Source organism: Neomonachus schauinslandi, chromosome 1 (assembly GCF_002201575.2).
Source record: "Neomonachus schauinslandi chromosome 1, ASM220157v2, whole genome shotgun sequence".
Classification (NCBI taxonomy): domain Eukaryota; kingdom Metazoa; phylum Chordata; class Mammalia; order Carnivora; family Phocidae; genus Neomonachus; species Neomonachus schauinslandi.
In genome coordinates this window covers 199,741,299-199,766,545 of record NC_058403.1, presented here as the reverse complement: position 1 = coordinate 199,766,545, position 25,247 = coordinate 199,741,299, and the positions used below count along the sequence as shown (strand labels likewise).

The 25,247-nt window shown below is 51.0% G+C and overlaps 1 protein-coding gene across 1 annotated transcript in view; it reads left to right on the top strand.

The window, feature by feature from the left end:
* LARS2 (leucyl-tRNA synthetase 2, mitochondrial) overlaps window positions 1-21,595 on the top strand; it is a 148,207-nt gene extending 126,612 nt beyond the window's left edge. Inside the window, exons 18-21 of the mRNA XM_021683065.1 lie at window positions 1,149-1,226; window positions 4,250-4,361; window positions 14,982-15,109; window positions 19,732-21,595. Of these exons, the coding sequence (XP_021538740.1) occupies window positions 1,149-1,226; window positions 4,250-4,361; window positions 14,982-15,109; window positions 19,732-19,911 (498 nt within the window). The 3' untranslated portion in view covers window positions 19,912-21,595. The remainder of the gene's footprint in view (window positions 1-1,148; window positions 1,227-4,249; window positions 4,362-14,981; window positions 15,110-19,731) is intronic.
* Window positions 21,596-25,247: the final 3,652 nt, after the last annotated feature.

The following is a 25,247-nucleotide window of genomic DNA, read 5'->3' as shown; positions in this document are numbered from 1 at the left end:
AGCTATTTTTAGGGGGTGTCACTCCTTAGGCCGAATTTTTACTGTTATTTTTATTTTTTAGAATTGCTGATTTGAACTTTTAAAGTCAGCCAAGGTCACTTTTTTGGACTTTGGTAACTGATGACATTGAAGAAACAGGGTTTTCATGAGGCCCTGGGTCCAGCATGGTCTCATTCGGTGACACTTCTTTTTTTTTTTTAAGCTTTATTTATTTATTCGATAGAGAGAGAGAGACAGCGAGAGAGGGAACACAAGCAGGGGGAGTGGGAGAGGGAGAAGCAGGCCTCCTGCCGAGCAGGGAGCCCGATGCGGGGCTCGATCCCAGGACCCTGGGATCATGACCTGAGCCGAAGGCAGACGCTAACGACTGAGCCACCCAGGCGCCCCTCGGTGACATGTCCTCAGGGTATATTCCCATCCACTCTACTCTAGTGTAGAGACACAGAGCTCACTCAGTTGACCTTTGTGATGTGAATGATGCCTGAATGACTGTTTTCATGCCACATACTTCCTGTCTGGATTTGGCACATTCTTCTCTTCTGTCAGATCATAGAACTGGGGTATTTCGACAAGTTGGAAACTCTTGACATCTTTAGATGTGTTGTTTTTCTGTATTCTTGGCCGTGGTTGAAATCAAGAAGCACACAAACAGGAAGAAGCTGACAAGTCAGCTTGAGTGTTCTTATGTTGACTCCATATTTGAAAATGCAAAACTCACCTTATCCCTTATATGAATAACCTTCGTTGTGAGTGAAAGTCACGGAGCCACAGGGAAGGGACATCCTGTACCCCATCTCCCGGTGACTGTTGTTTTGATGTTTGCTCATCTGCAGGTCCTGCCTCCTGTCTGGGTGGTTAGAAGCGTCTGATGTCCCTGCTGGGAGAACCAACACTGTCCCAGATGTGGGGGGGAGGAAACGCTGAACAGTGGAAACATCATTGACCCTGATTTTGAAAATCTTTGTACCGATGAAACATTACCGTGATTATCCGAGATAGTGAAAGCATTTATAAATATCTTTGATTGCATTCATTTAATTCACATTTTTTTGGATAATTCATTTGCTTTATTGTTGTGTTGCATTGGTTTTTTGTGGAAAGCTCAAAGGGATTTTGAAGAAAGTGAATAATTCAACTTTTATCCATAGGTGACTGCCCATTTCACAGAGGACTTCTCACTGAATTCTGTAATTTCTCAGCTGATGGGACTCAGCAGTGCCCTCCTGGTAAGTGGCTCTCCTGTCCTTATTTGCTGGTAACAGGGGAGGGTGGGTGGCCTCGAGCCACATTGTGAGGTGGCCTGCAGGGTCCTGGATGGTGGACAGAGAGCAGGACCATGGTGTCACCTCCTTGGTGTGGCTCTGTTATCTTAAAGAAGCCTGTTTTCCATAGTCACAACCTAGTTTTATAGCTGGAAGGTTCTTAAAGGTTGTCTGGTCCAAAGCCCACCCCCTCACTCCCCTCCCCCACCCCCATATTTTGCAGATGAGGACACTGACACGCAGGGAGGTTCGATGACGTGTCTGGTTGATTAGTGACAGATCAGGACCAGACTTGAGCCCCCTTCTCTCCCTGCTCTTCTCTTTTCTTCCTGCTTCCGCTGCCTGCTCTCCTGATTGATCTGATACCCCCTTGGCATCATTAACATGTTACACTCCTTTAACCTGGACAGGTCAGATTTGTGCTCACTAAAAGCAAAAGTCAGCCTTTTTAGCATAGATTCCTCTTCTTGCCACATGTGAATAGAATTTTTCTTGCCAGGGGAAGGATTTGTCAACAAATGGAGGTTAGGCAAGTGGTTAGCTGATTGGACAACAAACAACAACAACAAAAAATGTACATTAAAGCTATTACCACATGCCTTTTATAATGAAGCTCTCCCCAAACTTTAAGAACAGTGGAAGAAATTTACAGGTTTGACTACATAAAACTTACCATTTTTAGTATATTAAAACATGCCGAGGGCGCCTGGGTGGCTCAGTTGGTTAAGCGACTGCCTTCGGCTCAGGGCATTGTCCTGGAGTCCCGGGATCGAGTCCCACATCGGGCTCCCTGCTCGGCAGGGAGTCTGCTTCTCCCTCTCCCGCTCCCCCCTCTTGTGCTCTTTCTCTCTCTCTCTCTCTCAAATAAATAAATAAAATCTTTGAAAAAAAAAAAAAACATGCCGTGCTACAAAGCAGGTAAAAACTGAGGAAAACATTTTATAACAAATATGTCAGACATGAGGCTTAACATCCTTGATATGTAAAGAGCTCTTTACATATGAATATAAAAATAGCTGACCTAAAAATGATCAAAGGATGTGAAAAGAAAATCACCCACAGAAAGTGATATAGAAATCATCTGTAAACTTGGCAGAAAAAAAATATTTGCCTTACTAATTATCGTGAAACGCAAATTAAAAACGCAATGCTATTTTTTTTAACCTATCAGATTTGTAGAGACTTTATAACATAAAGTCCGTGCTATGACAAGGACAGTGGGACAGCGACACACCCCATCGGTGGCCGTGGTTAATGTAGCCTTGCCAGGAGGAACTTCGGCTCCGAGGTTGGCATCCCTACGATTGTTTAGACCCTTTGATTCCGGGCTGCCCATTGGCAGGTGACTTATAATCACAGAGACGTAGAACCCCAGCTGTCTCCAATGGGAAAATCGTGAAATGATTCATGTCATATCAATAGTGAGGAAATGTGCCACCACCATTCACGTCGTGTCTTCCAGGAATCCCTAGTACCAGAAATTGTTCATGATATAACATCAAATAAACATACAATACAGATGTGCTCATAGGATAAAAATTCCAGTCGAGCAAAAGGGTATGTGGACAGATGTGTATATTCACATATTTTTGCATTTTGGAGACCAGGATAAATACATCAGTTTTTTTTTCCTGTTTGATATAATTGTGAGTGGTTTTGCATTTCCCAGATTTTCTTTGCTGAGTGTGTGTGTTTTTTAAAGATCTTGTTTATGTATTCGACACAGAGAGAGCACAAGCAGGGGGAGCAGCAGAGGGAGAGGGAGAAGCAGGCTCCCCACTGAGCAGGGGAAGCTAGCCTTTGGGAAACTCAGTACTGTGGTTCTTCCCACAGCCCGCTTCCCTCCAGGCTGTCCTTGGTCTACACTCGCCGGCTCATACCCTGCTTCGCTCCCCACCCTCTCTCCCCACCGACACCCTGTGGAATCCTGTGACACCCTGGATTCATTTGTCACTTTTCTCCCCAATTGGCTGTAAACTCCTTGAGGGCAGAAACCGTGCCCTTTTGGAGTAGGTACCCCATAAGTTAAATGGGTGTGGCTGCGTTATGTGACTAGCAGCACCGCAGGAAGAAACCGGGTGTTACCGGCACAGCTGCTTAATAGAAGGATGACCCCCGCCGAGATCCCCGAGGGGGCAGAAGGACCCCTGCTCTGGGCGCTGCACGTTGCAAAGCCCGTGAGCAAGTCTCTCTGCATGTCTTACCGGTCCTGCAGTGCACGGGAAACCTCGAAGAGCGGTCGGGAGTTTAACTCTGATTTAAGACAGAGCTGCTGGGAGCCTGCTTCTCCCTCTCCCTCTGCCCCTCTCCCATGTGCGTGTGCTCTCTCTGTCTCTCAAATGAATAAATAAAATCTTTTTTAAAAAATTAAAAAATAAATAAAAAGCTAAAAAAAAAAGACACAGCTGGATTCTCATGGGGACCGCGTCACTTGGACAGCCACGTACCTGGGGGCAGATTGCTCCCCTTCGGCGGTCCTTAGCCGCCCCACCCGTCCAGTGGGGTAAGAACAGCACCCTCCAAGGGGACTGGTGGTGGGAACTACACGAGTCCGCCTCAGACCGGGGGCGTAGTGCGTGCTCCGTGAGGAGTAGTGTGCATGTTGTCGCTGTTGCTGCTCTACTTTTTTTTTTTTTTAAAGATTTTATTTATTTGAGAGAGAGAATGAGAGAGAGAGAGAGCATGAGAGGGGGGAGGGTCAGAGGGAGAAGCAGACTCCCTGCCGACCAGGAAGCCCGATGCGGGACCCGATCCCGGGACTCCAGGATCATGACCTGAGCCGAAGGCAGTCGCTTAACCGACTGAGCCACCCAGGCGCCCCGCTGCTCTACTTTTAATACTGTGATTAAAAGGGGCGAGTTCAGGGTCCGGAGCAAACGTGGGTGGGATGGAGGGTTTCTGCCTACCTGCTTGGGTCTCTGGCCTTCCGTACCCTGGCTCGTTCCATGCAGCTCAGTATTCTTCCACTGTTCTTTTCTGTTCCTCAGCAAGCTTCTCAGAGAGTGGTCCTCCACAGCCCCGAGTTTGAGGACGCGCTGTGTGCCCTGACGGTGATGGCCTCCCCGATGGCCCCTCACATCACCTCGGAGCTCTGGGCAGGTAGGTGGGGGCGTCCTCGCCGGACCCGCTACTTGCTAACCCCGATGTGCCCCAGCCTCTCGTGGAACACGACTTGGGGCTCAGATGTCCTCGGGCGTGGGGCCCAGCGTTTGGCATCTGTACCCCGCCGTCAGAATGGTGGTACTTCTTCTGCGCGCTCGGCCCTGCCGAAGGGGAAGGCCCCTCTCCGCGTTGGCACCCCGCGCCCACCCCGCTGGGAATGTGGACGGCCCCACGGGGCGATCTTTTTCCGAACTCAGCCTCCCGCTCTCCACAGGCCACGACCCCACGTTCTCTTTCTAGGAGGGGAACGCAGGGTTAGTCCCACTTTATAGATGGAGAAAAGGACGCCTGGAGTCACGCTGCAGATCTAAAACTTAAACTGGGATTCGGGTCTCTCCAGCAGACCGTCTTTCCTAAACTGGGCGCTGAAGCGAGTCCCCGTGCCTGAGGCTCACTGGCTAAGTGGGGAAGCTTCCACCCCGCCCGCCCCCTTGGAGGTCCCAGTTCTGGAGCCGGGGGGGTTGGGGATGACTGGAGAGTGTTGTTTTATTTGTTTTTTCTTTTAAGACTTTATTTATTTAGTTGAGAGAGAGAGAGCATGAGCAGGGGACAGGGACAGAGGGAGAGGGAGAAACAGACTCCCCGCTGAGGAGGGAACCCTACACGGGGCTCGATCCCAGGACCTGGGATCATGACTGAGCCGAAGGCAGATGCTTAACCAACTGAGCCACCCAGGCGTCCCGTGACTGGAGAGTTTTTAACCAGTTCCCGGGTGATTCTGATGCACAGGCAGGTGGGGGACTGTGTCCCTCTACTGTTAAGACCTGGCTCTCAGAGGAAAGCCTAAGGCAAGATTTCATTTTTCTCTCATAGGGCCTCCTCTTGAGAGCATTTTCAGGGCCCATTGGTCATTCTAAAAGGCCATCACTAGAAATACCAACATCCTGTCCTTTAAGAAATAATTTGAATGTTCTTTACCCTAAACTGTCTTCAATAGTTAATTCTTTCTTTTCCTTGTCATCTCTATTTCATGTTAATTTTAATGTGGAGCTACTTTTTCAGATGGTGTGAGGTTTATAGTATCTTCCCATTTCCTATTTTTGGACACTTAGACCCTTTATAATGATACATCATTGTTTTAAAAGTTGAATAGCTAATTTTTTGTTCACATACAAAATCCTTAGAACACATACCTAAATGTAATGCTTGCTCAGAAAAGATACAAAACATGAAGGCTTTTGACGCACATCTTCAAATCTCTGGATCCTTGGTGAATATGCACAAACAAGAGCCTCTGTCATGATTCCAGGGGTTTTGCAAGGATGTTGCAATCCCTTGGTGATAAACTCACCTGCGTGCTGGAATAACCCAACCTGGGCCCACTCCCTCCCTCTGAAGTCCTGAGTGATATGCTCATGACTTTGTTGCTGTGAGGATGAACGTCAGGGCCACGCACCTTATGGGGCCAGAGCAGGTGGGTATGTCTTAGAGGAGCTCAGGCCCCCAGGCCTTGGCCTTGGTGTCAGAGGCCTCGTGTAGCCTGTCAGGACCGACTCAAGACAGAATGTGGAGCAACAGTTTGGCCACCTTTGCTTTACATGGGACTCCAATTGGTTGCCTAAGGGTTTACAAGTCACATTTCATCTGTGAGTATTTCCAGTTTAAAAACAAGATACACTTGTAAACATTTTGATTTTTTTTTAACTTGTAAATGTTTTTAATCACTGCATTAATTGCCCCCAGGCATGACTTTGGTAACTGTTCCGGTGACGTGTCTGGCATTTGCTTCCATAATCTGCCACGGATAATTCTGGGCAGAGATCTGAGTTTCCACTTCAGATGATGCCCTTGAAGTGGAAAAGATAGGAATGTTTTTAAGACTCTCAATCTGTGTTGCCAGACTATTTTCCTGAAAAGTTAGCCCGTTCCCACTCCAGGGTCTGTTTTTGAAGTATGTGTTCTGTTTCTCTGATTTAATTATTGGATTTTTCAATGTAGTTTTAACATCTGATGTGCTAGCCTCCCTTCATTTCTTTTTTCATAAGTATTTAAGTGCTTTTCACCTGTTTATTCTTCTCAGTAGAACTCTGGTATAATTTTATTATTAATATCCTTGAGATTTTGATTGAAATGTAGGTAAACCTAGAATTAATTTGGGAAGTCCTTACATCTTTACCCCTTCCAGACCTCCATGTGGTCTGTCTCTCCCTTTTTTTTTTTTTTTAAGGTTTTATTTTGGGGGTGCCTGGGTGGCACAGTTGGTTAAGCATCCCACTCTTGGTTTTGGCTCAGGTCGTGATCTTAGGGTCGTGAGATCAAGCCCCGTGTCAGGCTCCTTGCTCAGCATGGAGTCTACTTGGGATTCTCATTCCCTCTCCCTCTGCCCCTCCTGCTCATGCTCCTCTCCCCACACTCTAAAATAAATAAATAAAATTTTTAAAAAATATTTATTTTTTTAAAGATTCTATTTATTCATTCGAGACCCAGATAGAGAGAGAGAGAGCGAGCATGAGCAGGGGGAGAGGCAGAGGGAGAAGCAGACTCCCCGCTGAGCCAGGAGCCGGACGTGGGGCTTGATCCCAGGACCCTGGGATCATGACCTGAGCCGAAGGCAGACGCTTAACCATCTGAGCCACCCAGGCACCCCAGAAAAAGATTTTATTTTTAAGTAATATCTACACCCAACTTGGGGCTCGAACTCACAACCCCGAGGTCAAGAGTTGCATACTCTACCAACTAAGCCAGCCAGGCACCCCATCTCTCTCTTCATTCAAGACTTCCCTTATGCTGAGTCGAGTTTTGTAGTTTTGTTCGTTTCTTTTGTAGTTTTTCTTCTGACTCTTATGCATTTCTTAAGATTATTCCCGAGTATTTTTTGGTTATATTTTATTTTTGCTCTTGTGACTGGAATCTTTTCTATAATTTTTGACTGGTAATGGCTGGTATGTAATTTTTAAAATTTATTTGCATGCTTATTCTCTTATCCAGATTCCCTACAAATCTCTGTACGTTGGGTAAGGGGTAAGATCCTCTCAGATGTGCTAAGATTCTGTGATCAGCACATAAGGATAAGTGGTCTCTTTCTTTCTAACAGTTATAGCCTGGTATCTGTGTACGTACTGTATTGAACTGCTCAGAAAACCCTATGGGATGTTCGAGGCGCTGGTCCAGACGGTCCCTATAATGTTTTGGCATTTGTTTTTTTTTTCAAGAATTTTTTAGAGAGAGAGGGAGTGTGAGCCGGGGAGGGGAGGAGCAGAAGGAGAGGGAGAGAGAATCTCAAACAGACTCCCCGCTGAGCTCAGTACCACGACCCTGACATCATGACCTGAGCCGAAATCAAGAATGGGACATTGAACTGACTGAGCCTCCCAGGCGCCCGGATAATCCCTATAATGTTGAGGAAGCAGCTCTCTGTCCTCGTTTTCCAGAACTCATATTAGGAACGGGAGCTGTATTTTATTTAACATCCGTTCTTCAGTTGTTGAGGTGTTTACATCATCTGCTTTTAACTTCCCCCTTTGCCTTGTTGATATCACTATTCCCCAGTTAATTGATCGCCTAATACCAAGCTCTCCCGGCATAGATTTTTCTTGACTGCGGTGCAGCGGACTTTGAGTGTACTGTCAAATCCTATCTGCTAGTGTTTTATTTGGAATTTGGCAGTTATTTTCCTAGGAAGATCAGTTTTCCTCAGGGTGTGTGGTCAGGCTTGGAAATGAGGGTTTCACTGACTCCAGCAAGTGAATTGCATTGGGTTCCTCTGTCCTTTGTGGTGCTTTAGAGCAGACTACAGAGGAAGAGACGCTTACCCATTCTTTGCTGAAGAGACAGAGTGCCCTAAAGGGAGGTTGGTATCAGGCCCTGCCACGCTAATGCCATATTCTATCATGCAGCCTTTTATCCTCTCCTTGGGAAGGAAACACAACTCTTTCATTTGGTATTGGCAACCACAGTAAGTTTTTTAAATGGCACGCGGTTCATTCTCTCCTAGTCTTCCTTTGCTTTAGAACAAACCAATCTAATTTGTAATAAGCTTACCCTTATCCTAGAATATGCACATGTCTCCCTTTTATCTTCCTGCTTTGTCCCACGTTATCTGTCTTCCTCCCTCATTTCATTTCTCCCACAGAGGACTGATGTCGGTGGGATTTGCAGAAACATCCCCCTCTTGCACGCCCCTTCAGTTGTGTTGCGGGCGGGCAGAGAGGATCTCCTCTCCCCAGGGCCCTGTCCCTACATGGCAGGTCTTAGGAACCAAGTATACACTGTGGCATGGCAGGATCCCCAACAGGACACACGCTAGAGCACCGGGATAGAAATTAGCCCATTCCAAACCTCGCGCCATGATTTTTCCAACCCGTCACACACAGCTTTTGTGAGCTGTAGCGTAGTGAGTCGGTAGAGATTGAATGGCAGTGTTTCATTCAGTCGGGTTTATTGAGCACGTATTTTATGTGCCAGGCTCTGTTCTGGGCCTTTGTGGGAGAACTGGGGCGGGGGGGGGGGGGCGGTCTTCCCTCAAGTTTTACAAATTCGTAGCAACTAATTTTGTTTTTTTTTTAATTCGAGGAAGTAATGGAAATCCTTTGTCTTGTGGCTCTCCACATGTGTATGTGTGACAGCCTCTGAATGAGCCGCAGGGTCCATGACAGAGTCAACTGAGGAGCCCCACGCACCTGGTGTGGCACCCTGGTCATTAAGTCACAGGTGCGGGTCAGGTGCCCTCAGAAGAGAATGGAGACGTGACTCCTTCCTGCCTCTCCAAGAGCTAAAGAGGCCCGGTGTCTCAAGGTGCGGGGAGTCCTTTGCAGACAGAAGCACTGTATTGCGAGGAACATCGTTATTGTCATCCCACACTGTCAGTCATTGTCGATGCAGGGCTTTCGACAGTTTTTACACACATTTCATTTGTTCTAGAAAACTTCGCTTTCATGTAGCTTCTGGTTTCATTCCCGTGTCTTCAACAGATAACTCAGAATGGCTATAAAGGGAAGACGGTGAGGGTGGAATGTTCAGAAACTGCCATTTTCTGGAATTCCCTAGAGGAGCAGATCTTCACAGAAGAGATTCTCCCCCAAAGAGCAGCAGAATTGGGATCTGTCTTCTAGGGGAGATTGGGAGTCCTGTGGGCAAAATGGCCATCACTGCTGTGGATAGAAAGAAAACATTTCAGAGAAGCTGAATAGTCCCCTCCCAATCTCTTAAAGAGTCAGTGGAGACCTTCAGTAAGAAACAGAACCAACGTCTTGGCAGTTGGCAAACTGCAACAGGATGAGGAAATCTTTTTTCCTTCCTGAAGTTTTGGATCTGAGAAGCTCAAGGCACCACGTCTGAATCCACACAGTTAACTTTTGTGTACCATAATAGAGTATTGTGCTCCCCAGCTGAGGGTGTTAGCTGCTCCTTAGGAAATTTTGTGTGTTTGGAGTCACTGTTACTGTTTCCAGACAAAGGACACAAGGTTTCCTTTGTTGGTGGACAGTAAAAGAGCAGAAAATCACCGGACAGGGAGCTTCTCGGTGGTACTCTGGTTGGAGGCATAATTTCATCATCGTCAGAAATGACCTTCCTAATAGACAACAGCGTGGATGGATCCCAGGGGGATTATGCTGAGTGGAAAAAAGTCAGTCTCCAAAGGTTATATACTCTATGATTCCATTTATGTAACATTCTTGCAATAACCAAATTATAGAGATAGAAAACACATTAGTGGTCGCCAGGGCTTAGGGACTGGGCAGAGGGGGCGGTGGCCATATAGAGGGGACCACGAGGAGCCTAGTGGTGGCCGAGCAGCCCTGGATCTTGACTGTGGCGAAGGTTACGTGAAGCTGCCCACTCGTCGTGCTAGTGCTTATAACAACTGATGAGATCTGTGTAAGCTCTGTGGATTGTACCCTTCTCAGTGTCCTGGTTTACATGTGACCACGGGGGGAGGCAGGAAGAGGGGTCACATTTCTTTATGACCTCCTGTGAACGTTTCTGTTTTTCCGGCCACTCTTATGGCTGTGCGGCGATTCTTTTCTTTCTGGATTCCAGGCTTTACCTCGTGGGAGCTCCGGGTCTCCCATCAGCACCGTAATTGTGAGGTGACAGCAAGGGGGACCCCATGCCCCCCTCCAGGCATTCGGAACAGACATGTAATCCTGAAGCATCAGGCTGCCGCCACGAATCCATTTTTCTTCGTAAAATGAAAACGGCTGCAAAATAGCATAGCTTAGCGTTTTGCTATACATATGCGCTGTATCCCTTAATTTCAACACAATTACACATGAGGGGGTGTGTGTGCGACCATTGTAGAGGAGAAGAAGTTCTCACTGACGTTCTGATGGCGTTTTCCGTACAAATATGTGTGCAGCATCAGTGTTGTTAGCTCAAAATAATGTCAGTGGAATTCCTTCAGTGGATAAAGGCTAAAATGAACTGGCATCCCATCCTATCCGTTTTCTTGGAATCACCAGGGCTGGATGAGGCTCAGCGGGCCTCAGAGGCCATGGAGTCCCCAAGTCCAACCTTGTGTGTGTGAGCGCAGGGGTGAGGGGTGGAGCAGGTCTGATGGTGGCCAGCAAGAGAAGCTGCCCACCCCAGCACCCACTCCCGGGCACCCAGGTGGCGTGGTGACCTCCCGAGCTCTCAGAGCATGAGAGAGGCTTGTGTGGGTTGTTGCGGTCATTTCAAAGGAAGGTCAGCGACAACGCTTTCCCAGAGGAGAGGCAGGAGGGGCGTGGGCCACAGGCGACAGCCGGCCCTGCGCAGTGGCCTTGCGTGCCAGGGCTCTGGCACGTCTCAGCCCGTGTGCGGACTTTCTCCAGGTGTTGCCCAAAGGCCAGCTCTCGACCTGGCGTGTGTCCTGGAAAGAAACCATCCTATTTGCTGTGCAAACGTTAGGTCTTTGTACTTCCCTAAAGAGTAGGGAGGCAAAAACACCGCGGAGAACCCACAGCCGTGAGTTTCTGTCCCGCTGCGCTGAGCAGGGTGGCCCCACTCCCATCTGTGTGGAAACTCTGGTGGGGACCCAGGCTGCTCCAGGAAGGCCGGGCTTCCTCATTTTTTTTTTTTTTTTAAGTGGAATTTGCAACAGCTTCTGCCCAGAACATTTGTGTCCAAGGCCCTTTCATCTCCCAGGCATCCTGTACGACGACCACACGGAGGTTCTGGAATCCTTCCCACTGCAGCTGGGTCACAGGACCAGCCATACGGGGCGAGCCTGCTAAAGTAACGAAATGATCATCTCCCTTCCGTGACCTCTGTCTTGTATTTAGACATGAGTCTTAATAGTACCCCTTCTGAGGAACGAGCAGGAAGCTCCTTTCGTCTCCTGCCAAACGGCCCATCTGTTAGCGGTAGGGGGAGGTCCGTCAGTAAGTGCTGGAAGCCCAGGGCACAGGGGCCAGCAGGGCCCCAGGAATACATCTCTGACACCACTTGATCCACAGACGCGGACGGGCCTTCCCTCCCCTCAGACTGACCAGCAGCCCAAGCTTACAGCGAGAGCACCAGAGAGAAAAACGTAGAGTGTGCAACACCTACATCTGTGAAACTACCACAGGGATCAAGACAGAGGTGCTGCTCAGAGTGGGCCGCGGACGCGAGGCCAGTCCAGGAACTGGCTGTAGCAGTCTGCCAGCGACATAAACAGCTGGAGCTTAGAACGCAGACCAGCTGTGTCACTGAGCGCGCATCCGAGAGGGGCTGACCGGTTTTTGGGCAGCAAAACTGTCAGGAAAGCAGTGTGCCCATCACCTTCCGGCCTGTGCTTCCACGCATTGCAGACGGCCACTTTGAGCAGCTTCGTGGAGTAGCCTGGGTTGGTCCTGAAACCATCCCTAGTACGATATGGTGTAAAAGAAACATCACAAACCGACAGGGAAGAGGAGGTTTACGCTCCAAATTAGGTTTGGAAAATTGACCATGTGATGCTCCTAAACTTTAAGATTTTATTTATTGGAGAGAGAGCAAGCTGGGGGTGGAGGGGTGGGAAGGAGAAGGGGCAGCGGGAGAAACAGGCTTCCTGCTGAGCAGGGAGCCTGATGGCGGGGCTCGATCCCAGGACCCTGGAACCATGAACTGGGCTGAAGGCAGACACTTAACCGACTGAGCCACCTGGGCGCCCCGAATGCTCCTTCACTTTACACACAAATTGAAGTAGAGCTGGATTCAAAAGTGAAAACGGGGAACAAAATGTAACCTTCCAAAGAAACCAGAAGAAAAATATTGAACCCATCTCCCAGTGTGGGAAAACTTGAGTTCAAATATCCTTTCAAATTACCAAAGTAATAAATGCTTTTTGTAGAGAATTGATAAAGCATTAAAAGAAAGAGTTACCTATGCTCCCACCTCCTGGATAGAATCACCACTGCTCTTCTGCTTTATTTCCTCTGACCTTTTATCTGTTCATAGAAATATTTAATAAAACTGGAATCATGCGATACATACTATTGTGTATCATCCTTTTCCATGAAATTAATTATTTTAAAATAATGAAACAAAGGGAATACGAAGCTACATATATAGCATGATCTTGGTGGTAGTGGTTTGGTTTGGTGGGGTTGGTTTATATACTATTCATTAAATACATTACATTACTATTCTTCAAAATCAAGTTTAGGGGCGCCTGGGTGGCTTAGTCGGTTAAGCGTCCGACTCTTGATTTCAGCTCAGGTCATGATCTCAGGGTCGTGGGATCAAGCCCCACGTGGAATCTGCTTGAGATTCTCTCTCTCCCTCTGCTCACTCTTTCTCTCTCAAAATAAATAAATAAAATCCTTAAAAAAAAAAAATCAGAAGTTTAAAAAGTGCTGTGCAGATGAACATGATTTTCTTCTCTCTAGTCTGACCTTTTACAAATTCTCTGCAAGGAGCATGCATTACTTTTGCCCTCAAGGAAAATAAAACATTGTCAGTCCAGGGCGCCTGGGTGGCTCAGTTGGTTAGGCGACTGCCTTCGGCTCAGGTCCTGATCCTGGAGTCCCGGGATCGAGTCCCGCATCGGGCTCCCTGCTCAGCGAGGAGCCTGCTTCTCCCTCTGACCCTCCCCCCTCTCATGTGCTCTCTCTCTCTCATTCTCTCTCTCAGATAAATAAAATCTTTAAAAAAAAAAAAAAAAAACCAACATTGTCAGTCCAGCCCAGTGTTCCAGGCACTGGTGTTGGTGGGGTTCATTCCGTCCATCTGGCAAGTTGGCCTCAGACCACCCCTGAGGCATGGGCCCGTCCCTCAAATGCATCTCCTGGGCTCAGTGCTAATAGTAAGGAGGAGGTGTGCAAGGGCCACCCCCCTCCGGCACCCCTGGACAAGCCATCCACAGCGCGAAGGCCCTGCAGCGGCCACAGCTCCACCCCAGCCACGTTCACTGCCCCCCAGGGCCCTCCTCTGGGAGGATGAGGAGCCAGGGGGGCTATGGCCATGCTGGTAGCACCCCAGGCTCTGCTTTCTGATGTGTGTATTTCCTGCACGTTTGGGGGCATCTCTTGCGCTCATGAGATCGGCAGAGGCTTTGCAGTCAAAGCTTTTCCGGCGAGTAGCCCTACCTTGGCTGCAGTCCCCGGACAGCCCTGTGGGCACTGAGCCCGGCCGCCTCGGCTTTGGGGTTACAGCATGAAGCACTCTAGGACGCAAGACTGGGGGGAATTTCCTTTCTCACTGCTTCCTCGCGTTTGACCCATCCTGAGCCAAGGCCAGCTCTTTCCAATTCAGTCATTGGCAGGAGCCCCTCTCGAGGAGAAGTGTAGCGTGAAGGCTGAGATCCTTCTGAGAAGGTGGAGAAGGAGCACCCAGCCGTTCTCGGCATGTTGGCTCCAGTGATCATGAGTAAAAGGACCGGGTAGGAGGCCCTCGCAGACCACAAGTATTCACAGGCAGGAAAGGAAGTGAGCACGGCTCATAATTTTGGGATCCGCTCTCAGGAGCACAAAGGCGTTCCTTCAGCAACAGAACTGCAGAGACCAAGGAAAATCAGCAGCCTTGTTTTTTCCAAATGCACACTTTATGTATTTATTCAACAGAGAGCGAGAGAGCACAAGCAGGGGGAACAGTAAAGGGAGAGGGAGAAGCAGACTTCCTGCTGAGTAGGGAGCCCGATGCGGGGCTCGATCCCAGGACCCTGGGATCATGATCTGAGCAGAGGGTAGTTGCTTAACCAAATGAGCCACCCAGGGACCCCTGGAACTTGTTTTTTTTTTAAGGTTTTATTTATTTATTTTTTTGAGAGAAAGGGAGAGAGCACGCGTGGGGGGAGGGGCAGAGGGAGAAGCAGACTCCCCGCTGAGCAGGGAGCCCGATGCGGGGCTCGATCCCAGGACCCTGGGATGATGACCCGGGCCGAAGGCAGACGCTTAACCGACTGAGCCACCCAGGCGCCCTTGTAAATGCACACTTTAGAACAAAGTGTCCATCCATCTGTACAGCTCTGGGTACTATTTAAAAAGGGGGGGGCTACCTATCAGCCCAGGATGATAAGCCAGGCCAAAGTAAGTGGGGGGGCCCCCGGTAAGCTGTGTAAAGCCGAGGTGCGGCCTCAGGCAGCTCCAAGCCAGGCTGCATTGGGGTGAAAGCTGTGTACCCTGCTCCCATGAGCCTTGGGTGTGCCCCATGACTCTCTGTGCCTTGACGTTGCAGGCCTGGCGCAGGTGCCCGGGAAGCTGTGTGCCCACTATGCCTGGGACGCCGGTGTGCTGCTTCAGGCGTGGCCGGCCGTGGACCCGCAGTTCCTCCAGCAGCCCGACGTGGTGGAGATGGCCGTCCTGGTGAGTGTCTCCTGCAGCCCCAGAGCCGGAGGTGGACCTGACCGGGGCAGGTGGTCGGGCCTTTCTGGCCCACCCGGCCTGACTCGGCCTGACCATCCCGCCTGTCTTACACTTTAGCTTTGAGGTCACCACACACCACGAGCTTGTGAGCATCAGGCGCTCACGGCCCTCAAGGGATGAGAAGGTGGACCACGTAACCCTGTCCTGCTTTATAGGTTCTGATCGCCTTGACCTCCTGCGGTGTCGCAGTCTCCTCGGCGGCTCCTGGTTCATTTAGGGAGGAGGGTGATGGTGAGCAGGTTGGCAGAGTAGCAACACCTCCCCGAGAAAGCTATTTCAGAAAGGCTACGTAACATTTCTTTCTTCTTTTCTTTTCTTTTTTGGTAAATTGCATCATTGTAGATACATAAAAGTAGTTTTTTATTTCAACCTTTTACAGAGCAAATAACTCAGATAGTTTATCCTGTATGTAATTTTTACATATTTAATGTGTTTGTTCTGAAACACATTATAAGGAATATTTAATGCTGATGTGGCTGAAGAGGGAAAGAGGAACAGGGGGGGCTCTTGGCACGTCTCTGAACCACACGTGGGGGCAGGTCATTCACATCCAAGATTTCATTACGCTCTTATCACTCTGTCAAATAGGCATTTCCATTCTCATTGATTTCAGTTGAGAAATCAGGCTCGGAGAAGTTGGTCACCTTGCCCAAGTTTATTTGCTCGTTCATCAGTAATGATCGAGTTACCTGCTGTGGGCGAGGCACAGTGGTCGGCTCTGGGGGTACAAAACCAACGGGACAGCAGGGTCCCTGCCCTGGTGGAGCTGAAAGCCGAGTGGGAGAGATCGGGAAAAGGAAAGAAAAATAAATAAAATCACTGCAAATGGTGAAAAGGGCCAGGAACACACCACCCAGGAGCTGAGGGAGAGCCCAGCCTCACAGGGGCCCAGTCGTCCAGGCCCCAGCTCTTCTGCATCTGTGCAAACCGTGGGCCCAACCAGCAGGTCGGTGTTTGGAAAGACAGCTCCGTGCAGGAGACCCAGGCTCTTCCTAGCCACTTTGTCTCCACACCACCTCTCCTGGCACCTAGATCCCCCCAACCCCACTTTGCTTCCCCCACGGAGGGGAGGACGTGGGCCTGCCCTGGTGGGCTTCTTTCCCAAAGCCTCAAAACCGAAAATAGCCTTGTGGCACAGAGAAGTTTCTTTACCCTAAGTAATGTTTATAAGAAATAATCCCACGTACCCATGAGAACTTGTCCTCAGCACGAAGAAGTGCCAAACTTGAGAAACCGAAGTTTGAGTCTATACAATACCATTCCACTTTAATCACTGTAGAAAAGACATCTAGTTCTGGTCGGTCATTGGTAAAATGGTTTTAAATTATCGCGGGAGTGAAAACCCAAAGCTTGAGATGTGAGTAGGACTCCCTGCAGGTTCACCCAACTGGAGAACTTCCGACTCAGGGCACCGTGCCACGTGGCGGAACTTCCGTGGAGGCCTGTGTTCTGTGTCCGTGTGACCTCAGTTGGTGCCCTGGCCCGAAATAGCAGATGCGGTGACAGTCAGTGTCATTCAGCATGGTTCAGGCCCGCCGTGCCCGTGGTATGCAGGGCTGGGCCCAACACCGGGGATCCCCAGCCCAGAGGCACCGCCTTAGCTTCCAGCAGCTCAGTGCGCAGGAGGGACCGTCTTAAGGGGCCCACGACTGCCACGCACACAGGGAGTTTCTGTAGCCTCCAGGTTAAGGCATAGAGCTTGGGAGTGAGACCATCCTGCTTGGAAGTCTTCGTGTTACAGAATACTTCTGTAGGCCTCTGTTTTCTCAACGACGAAAGGGGGCGAACTCAGTGCCTAGCTTTGCCCGTTGTGAAAAGAATTAGATTAGATAATGCCAGGAACTGCTTAGCCCGCTTCTGGACACACTAATGACAAAACCCATTAACAAGTAGTGAGCGCCGACTAAGGGCTGGGTGCTGCCCTAAGATCTTTCCAGATACTGACTCGTTTACCCTGCACGACAGCCCTGGGAGTGGGCCCTGGTCTACCCACGTCACAGACGAGGCCGCTATGTGACCCAAGTCCATTTTACAGGTGAGGGAACGGCAACAGAAGGGGGCCCAACCCCCGGGGGACATGGCAGGTGCTGCTAGCTGCTGGTGTGGACATCACTGCTTCTGGCAGTCGGGCATGGCTGCAAGGGGGCGTGGGGCCTGGGCTCGAAAGAGGAGCAGTGTTTCCCTGGTGGAAGAGGATGCTGATTGCCGGGAGCAAAGGCAGAGAAAGCGCTCAGTGATGTCAGGCCTGTGAGCCGTGGAGAGGCTAAAACATAGGCATAGGCCAGGCACCGCTGGGGAGAAGGCCAGGCTCCAGCCCCGAGAGGGTTGGGGGCTGGCAGGGCATCTGATCAGGGGGAGGAGAGGACCCAGGAGGTTCTTCTGTCTCCACCACTTGCTGGGTGAAGTGGCTTCACCTCGTGTGCCTCGGCTTCCCCGTCTGTAAAATGGGCACAGAGTGGTCATGCATGTCCCTCACGGGGCTGTGGGAGGAGAAACGGGTTGGCTTAGGTGGATTGTGTGGCTCAGCACCTGGCACGGAGCGAGAACTTAGTGGGAGCTTTCATTGTTCCTAGCTATCACATGTCGCTGGGTGGCCATGGGTGGGACAGGGGCAGTGCTCACGGCCAGGGGCCCGTGAGGCAGCAGTTGGAAAAGTCTGGGAGAATGATGCTGAGGCCCTGGACCGAGGCTGTGAGTAATGAGGGAAGGTGGCAAAAATGGAAGTTTGCAGGGCCACCAAATGGGGACTGGAAGACTTTTCTCAAGTCAAATGGCCACTATTTGAGATGATTTGAAAGAACTGCTTCCCCTTTAGGCCCCTGAAGGCCAGGTCCAGTGTGGAATCCCACCTGGGCTTCTGTTGTCCATTTAACTGTTGCCTCGTACCAGGAGGTGGAGTGTGATGGAGACCCACTCACTCTGAAGGGACCGCCCTGGGTAAGGCAACTCAGGGGAGTCCCAGGAGCCAGAAGCCAGGAGAGGGTGCCCAGGGCCGCATGGGAAGGCCCATTGGGCTTCCTGGCCACATCCAGAGGTCACGAGCCCCACCCCTGCCCCAGCTGGGGTCAAGAATGACTCAGCTCCCTGGACAGGCCTCACCAGGGACAACTGAGGGCCAGCCCCCAGGCTCTAGGGAAGCACTTGGTCTAGAAGTATTTCGGGTCATGGTGCTGAGGCCATGTATCGAAGAGAACATCCCACACTGGCTCCTTCCATCCTGGCCGGGAGTCCCGACAAAGACCAGGGGACAAGGGGGTGTGGGGTGTAAGGCCTAGTGAGCTGGTCCCTTCAGACAGGTTTTCTCCCTCAACAATCCAGAGGGATCCATCCTTAAAGAAGAGAAAACTGAAGTCCGAGCCTAAGAGTCTGCACAAGAGCACGTGCTCTCTCCCCCAACACCCCACCGCGGCAAGTGGCCGGGGGAGCCCTAGCCCTGGGCCACTCTTCCCTGGGTGAGAACTGAGACTGGAGCCGTGACTCATGAACAAGAACCATTTCTGAGACTGCCGTGTTTGGGGCCCCCAGGACTTCATGAAGGGTGCAGCTTAGGTGTGACAGGATGGGAGATCTTTTCTGAGGTCTTAGTCAAAGCAAGCCCGCGGTCGTGAAAGAAGGCGGCTTCCAGTGGCTTAGAAACAAGATGGCAGGGGCGGGGAGCGAACAGCAGCCCTAGTCCCACAGCTTTAGGACACCAAACCCCTGCATTCGGGAGACTCACACTTTTTAGAACCATTTTCTAGAATATTTCAGGACACAATGTGTTACCGTCTTTGGCTCCCACCCAGTGACGTAGGTTGTTGATGCAAGAAAAATGCCCCTGAGTTCGACGTACATCTGAAAAAAAAATGAATGAGGGACACCTGATAGGCTTTGGTTGCAACCTGAGAAATTATTCCTGGTAACTTTTCATAATACGGAGTGAAAAAACCAGGAGCGTTAGTGAAAGTGTTCTCAGGGGAGCAGTGGGATGGAGGATTTGAAGCACGGCTGCTCAGAAGCCATGTGGGCCGTGAGAGCACCTCCCCTCCAAGCCGATATTGGTTCACATTTGCTGTGAAGCGTGTCCTTATTGAGCGGTACTCAGTGAATAGCCACTGACGTCTGGAACTGGACCGGCCCGTTCTCGGCAAGGCTGAGTTAAAGTGATGTGGGTCCAGTTTCCCAGTCCCCATGCTTGGGCGCTGCGTTCTGGAGTCCGGCCCCCGACAGGGAGGTTGCCTGCCTTCCCCAGGAGCCAGTCACCCCCCAAGACCTGGGTAAAATCCTCGGTGACACTCGCTGTGAGCGGAACTTCGACTCGATCCCCAATGACACAGCCGTCCCTCTCCCCCTGGAGGCCGCTGAGGGTTTTGACCTAACTTCCAGCAGGGACGCGCTCCAGGTGTGGTGCCCCATCCTCTCTCTCCCAGTCTGTGGTTTTCGGGCATTAATCCTGTCCTCCCTGCCCTCTGTCGTCTGGGGAAGCTGGTGCCGCATCTTCCTGCTTCCCACGGGCGTTGGTATGAGCCACCTGTCACCCTCAGGACTGTCCTCATTGTTTGTCTCGATTTTCTCCTCCTCAGATCAACAACAAAGCCTGCGGCAAGATCCCCGTGCCCCAGGGAGTCGCGCGGGACCAGGACAAAGTCCATGAGCTCGTCCTCCAAAGCGAGCTGGGTGTCCGGCTCTTGCAGGGGCGAAGCATCAAGAAGGCTTTCCTGTCCCCCAGAACGGCCCTCATCAACTTTCTGGTGCAGGACTGACTACAGGGGGTGCCCCTGAGGAAGGAGGAGTGTGCTGGCCCAGGGCAGGGAAGCGACCAACGTCTTGAATGTTTACCTTCGTGCTCAGTTGGGTGGGCTTGGGCAGTGCGGTAGGGCCCGGCGCAGGGGTGAGGGTGGGTGTGGGCGGAGGCGGAGGGCTCAGGCAGCTGCTGCAGGTGGAGGAAGCCAACTGAGGCATGTGAAGCCACCAGAGGAACTGCTGGGTGTCCCCTGGGTGTCTGCAGGAAGGCGAGAAGAGAAGCAAGTGAGAATGAGTGGGGCGCCTCTCGAGCAGCCTGGGAGCTCTGACTCCTAGAAATCGTACACCCAGGAACATGAGGGTAAACTGAGGACCCACACACCGCACAGGAGCAGCGTGGACAGCCAGTGTTGGACGGGTGACAGCCTGGGCATCGTGGCAGGTGGTCTCCTCGCTTTCACGCTGGACGGAGGAGCCATGTGGGTCATGTCCAAATATCCAGTATATGGCGTGGCCACTGCGGTCTGCAGAAGCTGCTCCGAACCCGAAGGCAGGCGGGGCCTGTCCCTCCGCAGTTGTCCCCACTGTGGGCCTGCGCGGATGCTGACACAGGGGCTCTTCCTAACCACTCCCTCGGGGTGTCAGTGTGCTGTGTAGTGACGCAGAACCACGCTGGTTCTGAGCTCAGCTGGAACCAGTCCGTTCCGGGGCGCACCGCAGCCCCGCGGGGAGGCTGCTCAGGTGGGCCCCAGATGGCCCCGCCTTGGGTGTGGCCCCAGAGCCAGGCATTCGCTCGAGCAAGCTCCCCGCGGCCGAGGGGGCTGGTGCCACCGGGCGCTGCCTCCGTGTTCAGGCCACCACCGCCTGGCTGCCCGGGAGGGGTCAGGACTGGACCCCCGTTGTCAGTGCATTAGAGTAATCTGGTTTTCTGTGAAGTCAGCAATTAGGTGCTCTTCCCAGAACTGGCCTGAGCCACTGATTAATACTTAATGGGGCAGTGGAGAAGAATTTAGCCATTCTGTGCTACTGAAAGGCTATGTGTTCTGATGCTGTTTTTCTGAAGTAGCCTCAGATGTGTCTATAGTCGAGCAGCTAACAGATGACTTTTTTTAACGCAATAAAATATGTGTCATGTGTGATCTTGGAATAGCCGCCATATTTCCCATTCTAGGAGTTAATCAGGAACAGATCGAGGTGTTCCATCATCATCAGGAGCACATGGAAAGTCATAAAGTGAGGTGCGTGGAGGACTTACAGAACGTGGTAGACAACCCTGGTTCAGGCTCGTTAGCCACAGGGGTTAAGTTATTGGATCTCAAATGTGGCTCAACTTGATATCATGCCTGGTCCCCATGCCCAGAAATTCTGATGTAATTGATCTAAGGTGTGTTTGGGCATCAGGGAACCTTACAAGCTGCACGGGTGAGTCTAATGGGCAGCAAAGTGTGAGAACCACTGGGTTAATTGATGGATTTGAACCGTAATGTCTAACTAGTCCTTCCTCTCCCTCTCTCCCGCCTCACTGGGATGAGTCTGGTGTGGGACCCAAGCATGAAGGAGCAGAGCTGGGAAAGACCAGGCCCAGAATGGGAGGCAGGGGCCAGAACTCTCCAGCAGGTACTTAAGATGCTCCCGGAGCCCACTTGGGTGTACACGGCCCCATTCCTTGTGGATTCAATATAAGCAAGTGGATGCGGATATTTGATATGGGGGGGAGCCACGAGTGCTTTTGCTTGATTGTCCCGTTTCTTCCTAAAGTAGCTGAGTGGCCTTGAGCCCATCAACACGTTAAGGGCAGGGAGCCCTTTATCTGCACGTAATCTGGCCAGAGCAATGGGCCATTAAAGCCTCAAGGCTACTGGACTAACCAGCCATGGCTTTGGAGAACTTTTTTTTTTTAAAACAGGAGCTCCTTGGTACTAGAGATGGTTGGTATAAAGAACAATGGAACAGAATGCTAATCCCTGGGGTTAGGGAGGTGGGGTGGGGAATGATCTCAATCCTTTATTAACTGCCTTGATTAGGTCAAAAACCAGACTCAACAAGTTCACTTGCATTATGTCATGTAACTCCCACAAAAACCCTACAGGGAAGGAATTATCCTCTCTTAAATACAAAGAAACCCAGGCTCTGAGTGTTCCGTGATTTGCTCAGTTTCCACAGCAGAAAAGTAGAACTGGGATCCAAACCCACATCTTCTGGCCTCCGAATCCCCTGATGCCACCCTGCCGTGTTGGCCCGGCCCCCCGCCCCTCTGTAATTGCCCGTCTTGGCCCGAAGTGCCACAGTCAGGAAACGGAGACGCTAGCCAAAAGTCAGCATTCTGAGCAAAGTCTGGCGTGCCCTCTCCTGTGAAGGCCTCACCTCTGTAAAGCCAGGGAGCCACGACACTGGCCTTGGTGCTGGCACAGGTGGTGGGTGCTGGTCTGAGAGCGCGGTGTGGGTTCCATAGGGCTGGAGGCAGAGGTCATTGCCAAATCGGTGGAACGCCCAGGTTCACGGGCGATGGCAGGGCGATGAGTGAAGAGAGTTTACACATAGGGAAAGCGGCGCCTGGGAAGCCCCACGGCAGGCAGATGCCCCTACAGTAGGTGCTAACTGTCAGCCAAGGAAAATGAAATTGATCTCTGAGCCCCTAAAACAATAAATGAGCTGAGCAGAGGCTTAGACATGCTTCAGCCCAACCTAATGACATGCACACCCCTGGGGAGCTGGTTAAGGAAGATAGGGTACAGCCAGTCAGTGGAAGACGAAGCAGCCAGCCAAAGATGGTTTATTTAAAAAAACCATGTAATATGACATTTTTCTCATGAATAAATCAGTATATTTACACAATGTGATCCTGACCGTAATTTTTTAAAAATTCCAACCGTTACAGAGAGAGAAGGAAATTTGCCCACAAATCATTGGTGGAGAGTCCTACAAGTAATTTTTTCCTTCTGTTTACTTTTTTTTTTTTTGCATATTCCAACTTGTATTGGCCATGTGGTATTTCAATAATGGGGGGAAGATATCAAAATGGACAATTTTGTGAAGATCCAAATGAACTAAAGGCCTGCCCCCCTTGATTTTTCTTTTTTCTTCCACAGTAGCAAGTTGCCCGTTGGGATGTGCCCCAACTAGGAAAACATAGGCTCTTTTTTGTATGCAGTAGAATCTAAAGAAGCAAAAAGCAGCCCCATAAAGCTGGTGTTTGCAGCCACTCGGTGTGGGAAGGTGTGCGACCCTCCTGAGCATCTCAGCCTCAAAATCTTGCAGCCCGAGGACAGAAGAAGAGGAGGTAACATTCCCTTCATGGAACTTTCCTGTCCTCGGTGGATAAACCAATATGGCAGCCAAGAGTGTGAGCTCCAGAGTCAGCCAGAGCAAGGTTCTGTGACTACGTGACCAAGTGACTATGTCACTTGAAACAGTGAACCTTTGTTTTCTCAACGATAAAACAGGAGTAAAAACCATGCCTTGGGGTATGAGGATAAAGTAAGAGAATGTGTGTAAAGCACGGGGCACATAGTCTCTCACTAAAAGAAAATGGCTCGTTATGAGTAATTTTGCCTGAGTAAAAATAGGCTAATGGTCTAGAATGGGATTATCTTTGGTCAGAACGAAGGGAACATTTAGAAAAATACGTATCCCAGGCCTGTTGAGGAAAAAGATTTCAGCAGTAAACTTGGAGGAATTTTAATCCCGTTGGGTAGAATCAGCCCTATTATTTGGTATTTTCACCTCCTGTCCTGAAACCTTTTTATTACCTGTGTCCATGATTCCACGCCTGCTGGTTAGTTTCTTGGAGCTTCATCTGGGTGACGGTGATCTCTCCTTGGTGCTGGGGACCCTCTTTTCCTTACGGGGTGGCCCAGGCCACAAACAGTCTGACAAGGATCTGGGAAGCTCCCAACCTTCTGGCCCCACGCTCACCATCCGCTTTTGTCCCAGGACACATGGGATTGTGACGTGGGAAAGAATGCAGCAAGGGACAAAAAGCCAAGAGCTGGAAACCATACGCGTGAGCCTAGCCTCAGCCCTTGGATCAAGTCTGATTTGGGTGGGGTGGCCTGCCTGTAGCACCCAAAGTAGAAGGTTGCCCGAGTGGCCTCTGTGCCCTTTCCTCTACAGCAGGTACTGGAAAGGGGAGCCTGTGATGTCCGGGGGGGCTTCTCGACTGAGTGGAGCTGCCATCATTCTTACTGTGTCCCCTGCCTTGGCTTGGAGTTTCCTGATCGGTGGCCTGAGGCTGCCAGGAGCAATGGCCCAGTGGTGTGAGCTGGAGGAGGTTGGGGGCCACATGGAAAAGTCCACCAGAGACCCTGGCGGGCCTTTCGTGGCCCAGGGGCCTCTTGGCCGGCCAGTGCTCAGACACGATGGCCTCCAAACCAAAAGTGGGGCATCAGAAGTTTCCATTGACAGGTGATTTGGGACCACAGGCCAAAGAGGGCATGGTTCCTGCACCAGCCGGCCTCTCCGCCGGCTGCCCCCCTTTGTCTTCCTCCTCCTGGGAGAGAAGGGAAGAGGCAGCTACGCTTACAGCGTCATCTTGTGCACCACACGCCATTGTAGGGACTTCGCCACTGCTCTGGCATTGTCACACCAAAGTGACAAAGTGGGAATTATGACCCACTTCCTACAAATCAGGAAAGAAGCCTAGAAATGTGCAGTGAACTCCCTAAGTTGTAGCACTAGGAACTGCTGGAGCCCGGACCAGCCCCCGGCCTCTGCTTCCTCCACAGCACCCACCTGCCTACCTGGGAGGCAGTACAGCTCGTTCTTGCTCTTTCTATCCGGAGAATTCTGAACTGGAGCTCTGGCAGGCGTGCGGCTCTGCGGATGTGTCCCTCCTTGCAGAAGGGGCTGGGCTTTTGTGAATTTTTTTGCACCTATCCACCGTTGGCTGCGGGTCACTTCTGGGGGGTGGGGGTGATAACTTCCTGGGCATCTGGGGGTGAAGGCACGCCCCTTGGCTCAGGGCAAGTCTCTGGAGAAGGGGCACAGCAGAGCCCTCAGCAGCCGGCCCGTGAAGGGGATCGATCGGTGTGGGTGCGCCCACGGCGACCATCACGGGGAGAGAAGGCGCCAGTCAGAGCCCGGGAAGCAGCGCGTCTGCAGGTGAGGAAGGCTCCAGAATAGCAGCCAGACTCCCAGGAGACGTGGAATGCGGGACGGAGTCTGAGCAAGCCCAGCCGCCTCTGGCCCACCCTGTGCCAATACGCCGTGTGGCCCTGGGCAGTGCCGCTGGCCTCGGGGCGGTGGGCGAGACCAACCGGGGGGGCCCTAGCATCCCCCTTCTGCTGCTGCTGAAACTGTGGCTCGAATGGGCTGAGACTTGCTTGAGCCCACGGCCAGTAAGTGATGAAGTATCTTG